The sequence below is a fragment of the Protopterus annectens genome, chromosome 16.part0 (assembly GCF_019279795.1).
Source record: "Protopterus annectens isolate FY-2018-M chromosome 16.part0, PAN1.0, whole genome shotgun sequence".
NCBI classification, from domain to species: Eukaryota; Metazoa; Chordata; order Ceratodontiformes; family Protopteridae; genus Protopterus; species Protopterus annectens.
The window spans coordinates 328,570,325-328,584,863 of NC_056750.1; the positions used below are offsets into that span (position 1 = coordinate 328,570,325).

Here is a 14,539-nt window from a genome sequence, read left to right on the forward strand (position 1 = left end):
TCTGTGGTAGAGCTGTTCTTGAATTCAGAAAAGTTACCTCGAGGTGTACACATAATGTACACCTTGTGTTAACCTTTATGAATCCCCCCTTATTGTGTCCATTTGATAAACTGAATTGTCTGTAGATCTTTGGTAAATGTTTTATGCAAAAAGATATTTATGTAACTTCCTTTTTAATGAAAACAAAATTAATAATATTTAGTGTATTTTAACAGAACAATTGGCGATCGTATTGGAGAAGCTAAAGCAAGTGGTAATCTGGGAAATACACTGAAAGTACTGGAGAGATATGATGAAGCAATCGTTTGCTGTCAGAGGCACCTTAACATTTCTCAAGAGCTGGAGGACAAGGTACTGTACTTTTATAATAAAACAAAAAAAGCCTTGCTGTGTAGGTGCTACTGATAATGGTGTGCAACATGATGTGGTACTGTATAAAACTTACCTTATTCTCAAATGGAACCAGCAAATCTACAAGTAATTTTCCCCACCTCTTAAATTTAATTTTCCTTTGAACGTTATGGATTATTGGCCTTAAGGAGGCTTGCCTGCCATTTTCTAGTGTTGAATTTGTTAGTAAATATATATATATGTTTGTATAATGTATGTGTGTGTGTATATATATATATATATATATATATATATATATGTGTGTGTGTGTGTGTGTGTAAAAATTGTTTTTGAAATTGCTTAGTGAACTATGCTAATAGAATGTTTGTTCCAAAGTGTGATCTGTTGTGTAATGCATCTATCCCTTCTTCTACATTTGCCGTTACTGATGCTTAGTAATAGCTGGCCTGTCCTAGTGTTTGCACAGAATATTATGTGCTCTGGGCAAAGACTTTCAAACAGGTTTGCAAGATGCCATGACCTGAAGGTGAGAAAAGTTGCCCCTAAGCAGTTTAAATGCTATCGAAAAAGTAGAAATGCCTCTGATCTTTCTGCATCGGTTTTGCTTTCAAACTTATAAATGGTCATCAATCTTTGGACATTTTCTAATTAATTTATATGTTTAATACTGAAGCCACAGAAAGTGTCATATTCCAATATAAGGTAGATTAATGAGACATGCAGAGGGACTGTAACTTTTCTGTCTCTGATAGACATGGCTTTTGAGTGTCATGTAAGTAATTCCATTATCTTTCTGGAATGTTTAATCAAGTTGACTTTATAGCCAACTATTGTTATTAAGTTTCTAAATTGTTTGTCTATCCTTAGTGACTGCCCTTCTATCCTGTAGCCAAAAAGAACTGCTGCATTTTATGATGTCAAAGATAAGTTACAAGTGTTATATCAGGGATATATTTTTATCAAAATGTTATTGTAGCAGTCACACATTTATAGAAAATGTTATTTTATTATCAAGTTTGAGGTCTTCTGTATATTTAATTATTCAGTGCTCCATTCTTACCTTGACATCAGAACAAATTACCCACAGTAGTATAGAATCCAGTATGGGGCATTGCATAACACTGATGGTACTCTGACAGTGGCCAACAGAATATGTATGCTTGCTACATTCTGTTATTTAATCAGTTTGATTCACTGGGTGACATCCGTTTATATTCTGCATGTTGAGCTTTTTAACAAAACTTTATGTGAAACTGCATTGAAGTCCTTAGCTTAATACAATTAGGTTACATACACAGTAGCTCTTTTATCCAGTGCTATTATAGCCTCAGTGAAAAGACACCAAATGTTCATCGTGTTTCACTGTTGCAGTCATTACTCTTGGGTTATCCTGCTGGCAGGCTACCCGCAGTCGGCCTGAATTCCAAAGTCTTGGTCCGGCGTCGGTTGCTGTCGCCTCTTCCCTGACGTCAGTGCGCCAGGGGTATAAAAGATGCAGCCGACGCCATTTTCTTCAGTCTTTCTTGCCGTATGGTGCCCAAAGTAAAAGCAGTTCGCAAGTGCCGGTCGGCCGACTCCTGAGAGTTTCAAAATCGAATTTCAGATCCGAAGTCTTCATTAAAGCTAAGTACCCCATTGGGGAAACTTTTTTCTTGCTCCAGACCGATGTCAGAAAAAGTTAACAATTGTATTTCTTGTGGGAAGCAAATACCTCATAAGGATTTTCATTCTTACTGTATTCCTTGCCTAGGCCCTGATCTCGATGTTGCTAGCTGTCGGTTTTGTGCTAGATTTAACCAACACACTATTAAGCGTCAGTACGATTTTGCCTTTCATTACTTTGGCCGAAGGTTTAATTATATAATGCTGTCAGAACAGCTGACGACTGGTGTTTATAAAAAGTGCAAGGAAAAGGACAGGCATCTGAGGTCCAAAACTGACGACGAGGCCCCTGCTAGGCCAGTCGCCGGTTTGCCGGTTCTCAGTGTGGCGCTTTCGCAGCCCCTGACTCCCGCTACCTCAGAGCCACAGGCCGCTACCGACTCCCACGTGGAGCCGACTAGGCCTCTGGCTCAATGTATTGGACCCTCGGAAACTATTCCCTCAGATGGGTCCAGAGCCGCTGAGCAGGCATCGGCTTGTGAGGGTGTTTTCAGACCTACACAATTATATGTCAAGCCTACCTCAGCTTCAAAGACAAAGACTAAAACAGCTCTAAAGACAAAGAAACAAGTACAGCATTCTCCTGGACAGACTTCCATGCCTAAGAAACAGATGCTTAAAATGGCCGAAGACCTAATTACTTTGTTCAGGGGTTCCCATCCCCCTCCTGATAAGAGGCCTAGGCAAGAGACAGAATATGACTCTTCTGATCAGGTTTCAATTTCCTCTGACTCCTCTTCTGAACAGGGATACTCTTTTCCTCCCTATGAGGATTCTGATGCTGAAGAATCTATTTCTTCAGCCTCTCCTTCTGAGGATTATTCTTTTGGTGAAACCCTGCATACCATGAGGGAGCATTTTCATTGGGAGAGCCAAGATTATTCAGAATCTAAGAAAAGGTTCAGAGATTTTCTTTTACTACCTTAGCACAGACCTCTTGCTATTCCACCTGTTCTAGACATTGTAGATGATGTATTTTCAGAGTCCGGCCTGTCTCCTGACTCTTTACCTCCTGTACCTGCTAAGCCAGACAGATACTACAGGGTTCCAGACTCTCATAAATTTTTATATAAAAACCCTGCTGCTGACCCAGAGACTATATCTCAGGGTCCCAAAGGGGTCAAGGCTTCCACTGCAAAAAACCCTGTCCCCTCTGATGGGGATTCTAGGGCACTGGACAGATGGGGGAAAAAAGTTTACACTTCTGCTACCTTGGCTGTAAGGGCTTTAAATTGTCAGCTTCATATGCTTAAATATCAGCAATACTTAATGTCACTGCTTAAACAGAAAATGTTGACAAATTCTGAATGTTCTGATAACAAGGAAATGCAGGATTTATTGCATGCAGCTGAACAAGTGGGAAAGCATACTTTGCAATGTGGTTTTGATTCACTGGAGGCCTCTTGCAGGGCCGCTGTTACGGGTTCTGTCATTAGAAGGCATGCTTGGTTAAAGGAACAGAATCTGCCTGATCATTTTAAAGCAAAGTTATTGGATGCTCCATTACAACATGATACTTTGTTTGGTGTTAAGGCAGAAGAGGTGTTGAAGAAAATGGAGGATAAAGCGAAATCCATGCAGACAGTTAAGAATTTCCTACAGGTACAGCCACCCAGATTTAGCAGGAACTGGCCTACACAGAATTGGTCCTTTCCAGTGTCAGACAGGCCACAAAGAGGCAGATACAGATGCCCCAGAGGCAGATCCCAGCCCCAAGGCTCATACAGGTCTAAACAATGGGGTGCTTCTACCTCCAAAAGCAGAGAAGAGAAATCACAACCATACAGGAAACAGTCCCAATGACTTTCCTCTGCCAGAACCAAGCACTTATCTTTTGGCAGCCCCCTTAGGGGGAAAACTAGCACTTTTTTCACCAAATTGGCACATGATTACCCAGGACAAATGGGTCTTGAACATAGTGTCTCAGGGCTACAGGTTCCACTTTCACACCCTGCCAAGGGCAAAAGGTATGCCAGACCTGCCACACAATCAATGGGCAGAGGCACAAAAGCAAGTTTCATCCCTCATGGACATGAGGACCATGCAGCAAGTACCACAACAAGAGCAGGGACAAGGATTTTACTCAAGACTTTTTCTGGTGCCCAGAAAGGACAAAGCCTGGAGACCAATACTGGACCTGTCTATTCTAAACACATTTCTGGAGGTTCCAAAATTCAAAATGTTGACTCTGCAGCAGCTACTGCCCATGCTGGGCAAGAAGGCTTGGCTCGTTACTTTGGACCTAAAAGAGGCATACCTGCATGTCCCAATCAGACAATCTTGCAGAAGATACCTCAGATTCATAGCTGGCTCAATGCACTACCAATTCTCTGCACTGCCCTTTGGCTTATCTACTGCGCCCAGGGTCTTCCCCAAATGCCTGGCACCAATAATTGCATTTTGCAGACAAAGAGGAATTCAAATATATCCTTACTTGGACTACTGCCTTATTCAAGCAGAGAACAAAGACATTCTACTACAGCATCTGGCATTTGTAAAAAGATTACTAATTTGCCTAGGATACACAGTAAATGAAAAGAAATCAAAACTAGTACCCTCTCAAGAGATAATATTCCTGGGTGCAAGCTTAAATACAACTGCCAAGATGGCTTATCTCATGCCAGACAAACAAAGACAACTGACTTCTTACTTCAAAAAGTTGGCAACAAAGACCCAGTTATCTGCAAGAAAAATTCTGCAGGCTTTGGGCTTCATGGCATCCTGCATTCTGCTAATTCCATATGCGAGACTGCATATGAGGAAACTACAGTGGTATCTAAAAAGTGTTTGGACTCAACATTGCCACAGTCTGGAAACATTAATTACCCTCATTCCCTGCCTGCAACAGAAGTTTCGATGGTGGGCACAGGCCTGTCACCACAACAAGGGACTGCCATTCACTTTACCCACAGCCAGACAGACACTAACAACAGATGCATCAGATTATGCCTGGGGGGCCCACATGGCAGGAAAATGTATTCAGGGCACATGGCCCACAAGCCACATGCATCTTCATATCAATCAAAAAGAGATGCTAGCTGTTCAGAATGCCCTGACAGCTTTCAAGGATCTACTTCATCCAGGACAACTACTGATAAAGACGGACAATACTACAGTCATGTGGTACATAAACAAGCAGGGAGGCACACATTCCTACCCCCTCTGCAGACAAGCCATGACTTTGTGGGACACAGCATTGACTTATCAAGTTCACCTGCAAGCACAATTCCTGCCAGGAAAAATAAATACTCTGGCAGACGAACTAAGCAGAAACCTCATGGATCCCCATGAGTGGAAACTGGATCCACAAGTCTTCAGCATGATAACAAGGAAATGGGGATGCCCAGACATAGATCTATTTGCCTCCCCTCACAACTGCCAACTACAGAAATTCTGCACAAGGATTTACCACAAGTAAGCATGGCAAGTGGATGCCCTATCCTTCAGCTGGAAAAACCTAACAGTATATGCTTTTCCTCCACTGCTTCTCCTCCCCAAGGTACTCCTAAAGGTCAGACAAGAGAAACCAAAAATGATACTGATTGTCCCAGACTGGCCACACCAGCACTGGTACCCAATCCTAAAGAACTTGTCTCAAGGTCCAGCCTAGACATTGCCTCAAACTTCAAACTTACTGACCCAACAAAACAATCAGATCCTGCACAGCCAAATCAGTACCTTAAATCTGGCAGCATGGCGGATAATGTAGCCATTCAGAACACTCCACTCTCCAAAGCTGTAATGGATGTTATCTTGGAGGCCAGGAGGCCCAGTACCAGAAAATCTTATGCAGAAAAATGGAAGAGAGTCTGTGCTTGGAACCAGGAACAAGGAATTGACACGTTTGTACCAAATATTCCGCAGATTTTGCAATATTTAACTGAGATGCTTGACAAAGGCCTATCCTTTTCATCAATTAAGATTCATGCCTCTGCCATTTCAGCCCATTACAATACGGAACCACCTATCTTTTCTCCTCCTTTAATAAGACAGTACCTCAGAGGGGCCAAAAACATAAGACCCCCAAGGAGAGCACCAATACCTGTGGGGGACCTAAATTATGTCTTGGAAAAACTCACACTGCCTCCTTTTCAGCCAACCTCAACAGCAGATATTAAATTCTTATCCTGAAAAACAGCTCTGCTCCTAGCAATAACCTCTGCAAGATGAGTCTCGGAGTTACAGGCACTCATGGCTGTGGAACCTTTTATCATTTTCCATCCAGACAGGGTTTCTCTGAGGACGAACCCTACATTTATGCCTAAGGTGGTGTCCAGTGTGGCCCTTAACCAAACCATTCACCTGCCTACCTTTTATCGAAACCCACAGAACAAGGGTGAGAGAATTCTACATTCTTTGGACATACACAGACAGCTATGCTTCTACTTGGACAGAACTAAAGCTTTCAGAAAGACTGAGCAACTTTTAGTGGCATATGCTGCAGGATCACAAGGAAAGGCTATCTCAAAACAGACTATTTCAAAATGGATAGGCCATTGCATTAGTTTCTGCTACTCACAGCATGGCAAATCAGTGCCTAAGGGCATTAGGCCACATTCTACCAGAGCAGCAGCCTTTCTCAGAGGAGTACCAACCAAAGACATCTTAGAGGCTGCAACTTGGAGTTCAGTGCACACTTTTACAAAGCTCTACCACTTACCTCTGTACTCTAAATCCAGAGCAGGCTTTGCCACTGCAGTTCTGCAGGGCCTCATAGCCTCTCCTAATCCTATTTAGCCCAGCCACCCATCCTCAGCTTTGGGATTCAACCCAAGAGTAATGACTGCAACAGTGAAACACGATGAACATAGTGCAGTTGTGTACCTACCATAAATGCAGATGTTCGAGTGTATTCACTGTTGCAGTCCAGGTTACCCTCCCACCATCCCCCTTTCATTTGCTGGGTCTTATCTGTACTTCTCTATTCTATACAACCTATGTGGTGTATTTGCTTGTAGATAAAGGAAATGTTTACCTTATTGCATGCATGTTTTTTGGCATAATCTAGTTAGCCTACCCTTTTGGGGGCACCTGACATCTGGGGCAAGAAAAACTGAAGAAAATGGCATCAGCTGTATCTTTTATACCCCTGGCATACTGACGCCAGGGAAGAGGTGACAGCAACCGATGCCGGACCAAGACTTTGGAATTCAGGCTGACTGTGGGTAGCCTGCCAGCAGGATAACCCAAAAGTAATGACTGCAACAGTGAATACACTCGAACATCTACATTTATGCTAGGTACACAACTGTACTTTTCAAAGCCACATTCTATCCCTAATGAATCAATCCATATTAGTGAAAGCCAGTTAGGAGGTCTCCAGTATTTCTTTGCATTTGTTTCATTAGTATGTTGTCTGTTGTTTTGCATATTGTACATACCAGATTTAATAGTCTATAGATGTGAAGTTGTTGTATCTCACCATTCATTCTTACTGATGGGTTTAGAGCCGATCCTTCGGCTCCGAGTTGGCACCTACTACAAAGCTTGAGGCTTTCAGGTTGCTAGATGCCAAGTCCCTATCCCTGATGCACCTTGAGTTACCTCAGATCTAGTTTTCCACTGCAACTGATCAGAGGTTTTTGCTAGCTCAGGCCAGTAAAAACTTTAATACTTTTCTATTTCTAAAAATTATTGGAAATTTATTGTTAAAGTAGTTCGATATTTAGTTAGATAAGCTCCTAAAGCTTTATTTGCAGTGTTCCCTTCTCGTGTGTGCTTTTTCATAGCTATATATTTGGCCTCGTTTTTCATCATAGGCCTATTTAAATTTTCTGACTAGAAATTGTTTATTCAGTGACCTTTTTGTCACATTTTGTCTTAGCATAGTATTTTATAATTCTTAAAGTTAACTGCTTAGTTAATTTGTGTGTGTGTGCTTGTTAGCCTTAATTTGAGGGATTGTGTGCATATATTTACCATTTTTTATTAGAAGGCTTATTAATAGTTGTAGTTACCCTTAGTTTAAAGGGATTGTGTGTGTGTGCTTATTGTTAGCCTGTTTTTCATTAGAAGGCTAATTTATATTTGCTGTTGTTGGGTGTGTCCATTTCTGTCATAGCTGATGACAAGGACAAACACCCTAAGTCAGGGTTTAAAAAATGCCCTAAATATGGGCAGAAGATGTCTGTTACTGACTGCCATGTTAATTGTGTCTACTGCTTAGGTGCCTTGCACTTACAGGAAACATGTTCCATATGCCATTCCTTTTCCTCTCGGGTCCTCCAAGAGAGAACGAGGAAGTTCACTGACAGAGGTTTGTTGGAACCTTCTTTCCAGGAGGCTTTAAGTGACCAGGATGTATCTAGTAAGTCTTCAAAGTCCTCCAAGACTTCTGTGGATTCGAAAAAGTCTAAAAAGTCAAGAGAGTCTGTGACATCGGCTCCACAGGTCTCGGAGCCGGTCCCCGGTTTTGGAACTGGTATCTGAAATTCCTAAATCTCCGCTACTTCACTCGGTACCATCAGTCCATTCATCTTGGTCTTCTATTAGCCCCTCAGATTTGGATGTGGATCGGGTGGTGCAGAAACTTCTACAGGCACTGGCCTTTGCAAAATTATCGGCTCCGACCCAAGTGGCTTCAGAGCTGAAGACCCTTATGCCAGCTATATCTCTTCCTCCTCTGAGCCATCCCGGTCCTTCAGAGCCAGAGGAGTCAGACTTGCTGATTGTGGAGCCTTCGGAGCCGATGACTGCTCCAGTGCCTTCAGCTCCATTCACTCTGACATCCTTGGCATCTATCGAGGACTCTAGGAGCTGACACTCTCTGGTCGGTTCCGGGGAGGATAGTCGAACTGACTTGTCAGTTCCGACTTTGCCTCTCAGGGCTTCAGCTCGAATGAGTTCAGCTCTTACCTTGGGTTCGGAGCCCACTGTCCTGGTGCCGGGGGTATCGATGGTTTCCTTGGATCCATCTGTCCCTTTGCTTTGGAGCAGGGGTGCTTTTGAAGCCATGAGGAGAGTTATGTCTCCCAAGACATCCTCAACTTCAGGTCCGGCTTCTTCATCCCCTAAAGTGCCTGTGTCTGCTTCTGCTTTACAGATCCTAGCTAAGAGCAGAGACCCAGAGCTTCTGGAAGCCACATTGGGTGGCCCATGCTCTTCCGAGACCTCACCAGAAGCTCCCACTGATGAGGTTCCCAGGAAGAGAGTGTGTAAGAGGAAATATTTAGACTCCCCTCAGGAGTCACTAACATCTGATACTGACTTGGATGAATTGGAAGAGTCCCCACGGTCCCCCTCTGAGGGTATCTCATTTGCAGAGATACTTGAAATCCTTAGCCAGATGGGTGACTGGCAGTCCACCAGCCCTACTGAGGATGAGTCAGTTCTCCTGAAGGCTTTCAGGTCTCAGCCCTCCACCTCTTGGGTGTCTCCACCCTTCAATGAGCTTATGCAACTGATCTCATAAAGGGCGTGGGAGTCTCCGGACACCATGGAGCCTGTCTCTAGGAGGCTTAATAAGTTCATATCTGCCCCCAAGATAAATCTTTCTTGACCAAAGGTGTGCCAGTTGATGCCATGGTGGTGGCAGCAGCCACCAAAAAGGAAATGTCTGAAACTTCCTCGTCTATCCATCCTCCTAACAGAGACTTCAGGATCATGGATAGATATGGGAAGCACATGTTTAGTTCAGCAACTTTTGCACTCTGTTCGCTTAACTATTTAACCCATTTTACGAGACTACAAAGAGATCTCCTTAAAGAGCTGGGATATGCTCTTCAGGGTACAGTAGCTGCAGGAGCTATAGACAAAGTTGCCTCCCAGCTTGCTACCCTCACCTCCATAGTGAACTCGTCCATGCGCCTCATTTCATATGCAGCTGATGGAACGAGTAGGGCAGCAGGTACAGGAGTTGCTCTTAGGATGCGCTTGTGTTCCTTCACGGAGCACTTCAAGTCATCCTTTGTGAATACCCCCTTTGATGGTGTGTTCCTTTTCGGGCCCAAAGTTAAGGAAACTTTAACCAGGTGTGAGCAGGAGGGAAAGACTCTGCCGTCGGGAGTCCTTTTTTCCACCCCTACCAGACCCTACCCCAAGGGTCAAAGGGGAGAGAAAATGTGGTTCCAAAAAGCCAAAGGAGCCTTTCAGGACACACATGGTGAAACCCCCCTCCAGGGGCAGAGAAGGGGGCAATAATGGAAGACGCTGCCCTCGCGACAGAGGGGGTCCACAAAACCAGGACGACAGAGATCACTTCTTTGGGAAGCCCTACTAGCACTTTTGAAAGGAGGCCTGACTGTCCTGCTCTGGAGGCAGTCGGGGGTCGCTTATCTTTGTACCCAGATGCCTGGCTCAAAATAACAAACAACAACTGGGTACAAAGTATCATTTCCAGAGGATACTTCATCCCATTCACCGCACCCCCTACACCGAAAAGAAAAATCCTGAATGTTCCACCCAGTTACAGGGAACAAACAACAGTAGAGGTCCAGATGTTGCTAAGCAAAAGAGTAATCCAACCAGTCCCAGCAGATCAGACAGGATCCGGAACTTACTCAAGATTCTTTTTAGTTCCAAAAATGACAGGGGACTGGAGACCTATATTGGATCTCAGCAGACTAAACAAATCTGTAAATAAAGAGAAGTTTTGAATGGTTACACTTCAGTCAATACTTCCCTTCTTAGGGAAAGACAATTGGATGTGCTCAATAGATCTCCAGGATGCATACTACCACATAAAAATGGCCAGGCCATCCAGGGATAATCTGCACTTCCAGCTGAGAGCCAGTCATTACCAGTTTCGAGCCCTGCCCTTTGGTCTCACTACAGCCCCCAAAGTGTTCACCAAATGCATGGCAGTGGTCACGGCTCACCTGAGACATTTAGGATTCCAGATGTTTCTGTACATAGATGATTGGCTCCTCACCGCCACCACCAGGCATCAATTCATTCAGACCAGGAAATCCACTCTGTCACTCTGCAACCAGCTGGGCATTACAATAAACTCAGAAAAATCTGCCTTGTCGCCATTGCAGCATATCATCTTTATCAGAGCAGAACTGGACACCACCACCACCATGCTAAGACTTCCAGTAGAAAGAGTCTTACTTCTCTGTTAGCATGTCTGCATTCTAATATCCAAAAACAAAGCACCAGCATCAAAAGTTCTGAAATTGTTAGGAATGATGGCAGCAGGAGTTCTGGCCATACCACCGGGTCGTATGCACATGCGGATACTGCAATGGCTGCTGTTCACTCAGTGGTCTTACCAAGAGTTCCCCATGTCTCACATGATAATGATCACAAATTCCTGCAAAAAGGATCTTCAGTGGTGGTTGACCTCACTTCATATTACGATAGGATGTCCATTTCTCTTACCCCCACCAGTGACCACAGTGACCACGGATGCTTCCTTGATAGGGTGGAGGGGCATTTTTAGGGAAGGACGGCCCAAGGCACATGGACCGATCAAGAGACACATCTGCATATCAATGTCCTAGAGATGAGAGCAGTACTTTTGGCATTGCAGTACTTCCAGGACTCTCTTCCTCTGGGTACGATTGTGATTCAGATGGACAACATGTCAGTGGTCTGGTACTTGAACAAACAAGTAGGAACCAGATCCTACCCCCTTTATCACGAGGCCCTAAGCGTATGGCAGTGGGCTATATCCACCCAGTACTTTCTGTTAGCAACGCACATACCGGGGAAATCCAACATGATAGCAGACAAGCTAAGCAGAGCAATTTTGTTGCCCCATGAGTGGTCCCTCAAGACAGTAATAGTGGACAGGATATTCTGCAGGTGGGGCCAGCCTTGCTGCAACCTTTTTGCCAGTCACATGAACACCAAATTCAGAAGCTACTTTGCCCTGATTCCCCCTCCGGGAGAAGTCCCAAGGGACGCACTCATTCACGATTGGCCCCCAGGTCTCTTCTGTGCATTCCCACCAATCCCGTTGATACTCAAGGTATTACAGAAAGTGAAAGCCCTGGGAAGGACTATCATTCTAATAGCTCCTCATTGGTCTCATCCGATTTGGTTCCCCTTCCTTCAACTTCATCTTTTGGAGGACCCCTGGATTCTGGACGCAGTTCCGGACCTTCTGACACACTCGTCAGGGGAACTTCATCCCTCTCTGCAGTCTCTGAAGCTGACAGCTTGGCTGCTCCAATTCCCATCATACCCAGGTTCCATAACCTCTCCAATGAGATGAAGCAAATTCTCTTATCCTCTCACAAATTATCCAAAGCCTTTCTCAAAGGGACCTTTCATATTAGACCTCCTGTGAAATCTCCCTATTCTCCATGGAATCTAAATTTTATGCTTTCCCGCATAATTCTTCCTCCATTTGAACCAGCTTTCTCATGTGACCTCAAATTTTTGTCATGGAAAATCATCTTTTTAGTGGCTATTACTTCTGCCTGCAGAGTGTCAGAGCTTCAAGCCTTGTTCATCAAGCCTCCTTATTTGATTTTCCATGCTGACAGTCTCACTTTGAACAAACCCCTCTTTCTTACCCAAAGTTTGCACTGAAACTAATCTCAACCAAATTATTGATTTGCCAGTTTTCTTCCCCAACCACTCCAACAATCTAGAGTATATGCTGCACAAACTTGATGTTCACAGACAGCTCAGATTTTATTTGGATAGAACAAAAGATTTCAGGAAATCAAACCAGCTTTTTGTTTCATTTTCAGATTCCAGGAAAGGTATGTCAGTGGCTAAAACAACTCTGTTTAAATGGTTATCTGATTGTATCACATTTGCTTATTCAGCTGTCAATATGCCCTCATAGCATAAAATTAAAGCTTACTCAACCAGAGCAGTTTCTACATCCTCTGCTTTTTCTGCCAGACTTCCTATTGATAACATTTGTGCAGCAGCCACTTGGTCAAAACCTCATACCTTTATCACTCATTACAGAGTTGACAGGGCCTCAAGGGTCACTGCCTCCTTTGGATCCATGGTCCCGAGAAATATACTCCTGTGAGCCACCCAAGGTAGATGGTGCTTGGCACGCTACCCATCAGTAAGAATAAATGGCGAGATAGAACAACTTCACATAAAGAAGTTATGTACTTACCATAACGTTCCATGTGATTTGTTCATCTCGCCTTCATTCATACGTCCCTCCCTCCTACCCCCTCCTGGGCTGTCAGAAGACCAAGATGCTAGATCCTTCCTGGTTACTCAACCCTTCTATACTTTCTCTCTTATGGAGTTATAGAATGACATATGATATTATTATATGCAGCAAACAAGATCTGAGGTAACTCAAGGTGCATCATGGGATAAGGAGCTACTTGGAATCCTCGAGCTTTGTAGTAGGTGCTGACTCAGAGCAGAGGGATCAGCTCCGAACCCATCAGTAAGAATGAAGGCAAGATTAACAACTCACATGGAACGTTATGGTAAGTGCATAACTTTTTTTTTTTTTCATTTTCTGAAGTGATGCTTTCTTTAAGTGTAGGAAGCAGTATGGCTTCCAGATGAGATGTCAGGACTTGGACTGCTGAACCCTGAAGCACAGAAAAAAAAAGAAAGCAAATACAGCAGAAGAGTGAATATCATTGTTGTTCTTCTTTAAACTTCTTTTTTGTGTGTGAAGGTCAAGTACCTGCCCCCCCAAACTTATATTTACCAACCCTGTGATTGCATTTGTCAGAGTATTCCCTTTTCTCTGAGGTATGGCAATCCCAGACTTAGTATATGTAAGTCTATTTTTTCATTCTCCACATTTTGGGATTTGACAGTCTGAGTCCTGACATTTCAAATAGTCCCCAACCAAGTATACTTTGTTGTCATATGTCATGAGTGTAACCCATGGTTAGAATTCTTTATATACAATACAAAAAGTTAACCAGGCCATCTTGTGCCTTGTATAGAGAACTACAAAGAATATTACTTGGATCCATTGATCAAGATTTTAAATTTTTTTCTAAGAATATTGTAATCAAATATTCTATGGTGCATAATGATGCTTTTAAATTCTCTCTCTCTTTCTTTCGGCTTTTCCCGGTTAGGGGTCGCCACAGCGGAACTCCGGTCCGCTCATGATTGGCAGTGGATTTTTACTGTACCAAGTTGCCAGCTCGATGCCAAACCTTCAAAGAAGGCGCGGGCATTCATGCTTGCACCTACCTGCATGTCTTTAGCATCACTCGATCGCGGGGAGGACATGCAGACTCCACACAGAAGGCACTCCAGCCGAGAATCGAACGGGAGAACCTCTTGCTGTGAGCCGACAATGCTAACCGCTGCACCACCGCGGCTTATAATGATGCTTTTAAATTAACATCCACAATATCTAAGTTTTGGAGGCTTTTAAACTTGTTATAAAATATATTATTTTCCTGGCTATTGTGTTAGGATCTGTTACTAGTTTACTGTTTATTGCCATTAAGTTGTACTGATTGGTTCCATAGAATTTCTGAATATAATCATAGAAATCCTTATTTTTGGCAGCTTTAGTGATTAGACAAGTTACACAGTTAGTCCATAATTACTTATTGAGATTAAACAGTTCCATTCAAGTTTGCTTAACTTGTGCTTATTTTGGAGTTTGGATATTTTTGAAGTA

At 43.4% G+C, this 14,539-nt stretch overlaps 1 protein-coding gene across 2 annotated transcripts in view; it reads left to right on the forward strand.

The window, feature by feature from the left end:
- GPSM1 (G protein signaling modulator 1) overlaps positions 1 to 14,539 on the forward strand; it is a 2,081,362-nt gene that overhangs the window by 680,713 nt on the left and 1,386,110 nt on the right. For both annotated transcript variants that reach the window (XM_044058046.1, XM_044058047.1), the window contains exon 3: positions 216 to 351. In XM_044058046.1, coding sequence (XP_043913981.1) covers positions 216 to 351 — 136 coding nt within the window. The remainder of the gene's footprint in view (positions 1 to 215; positions 352 to 14,539) is intronic.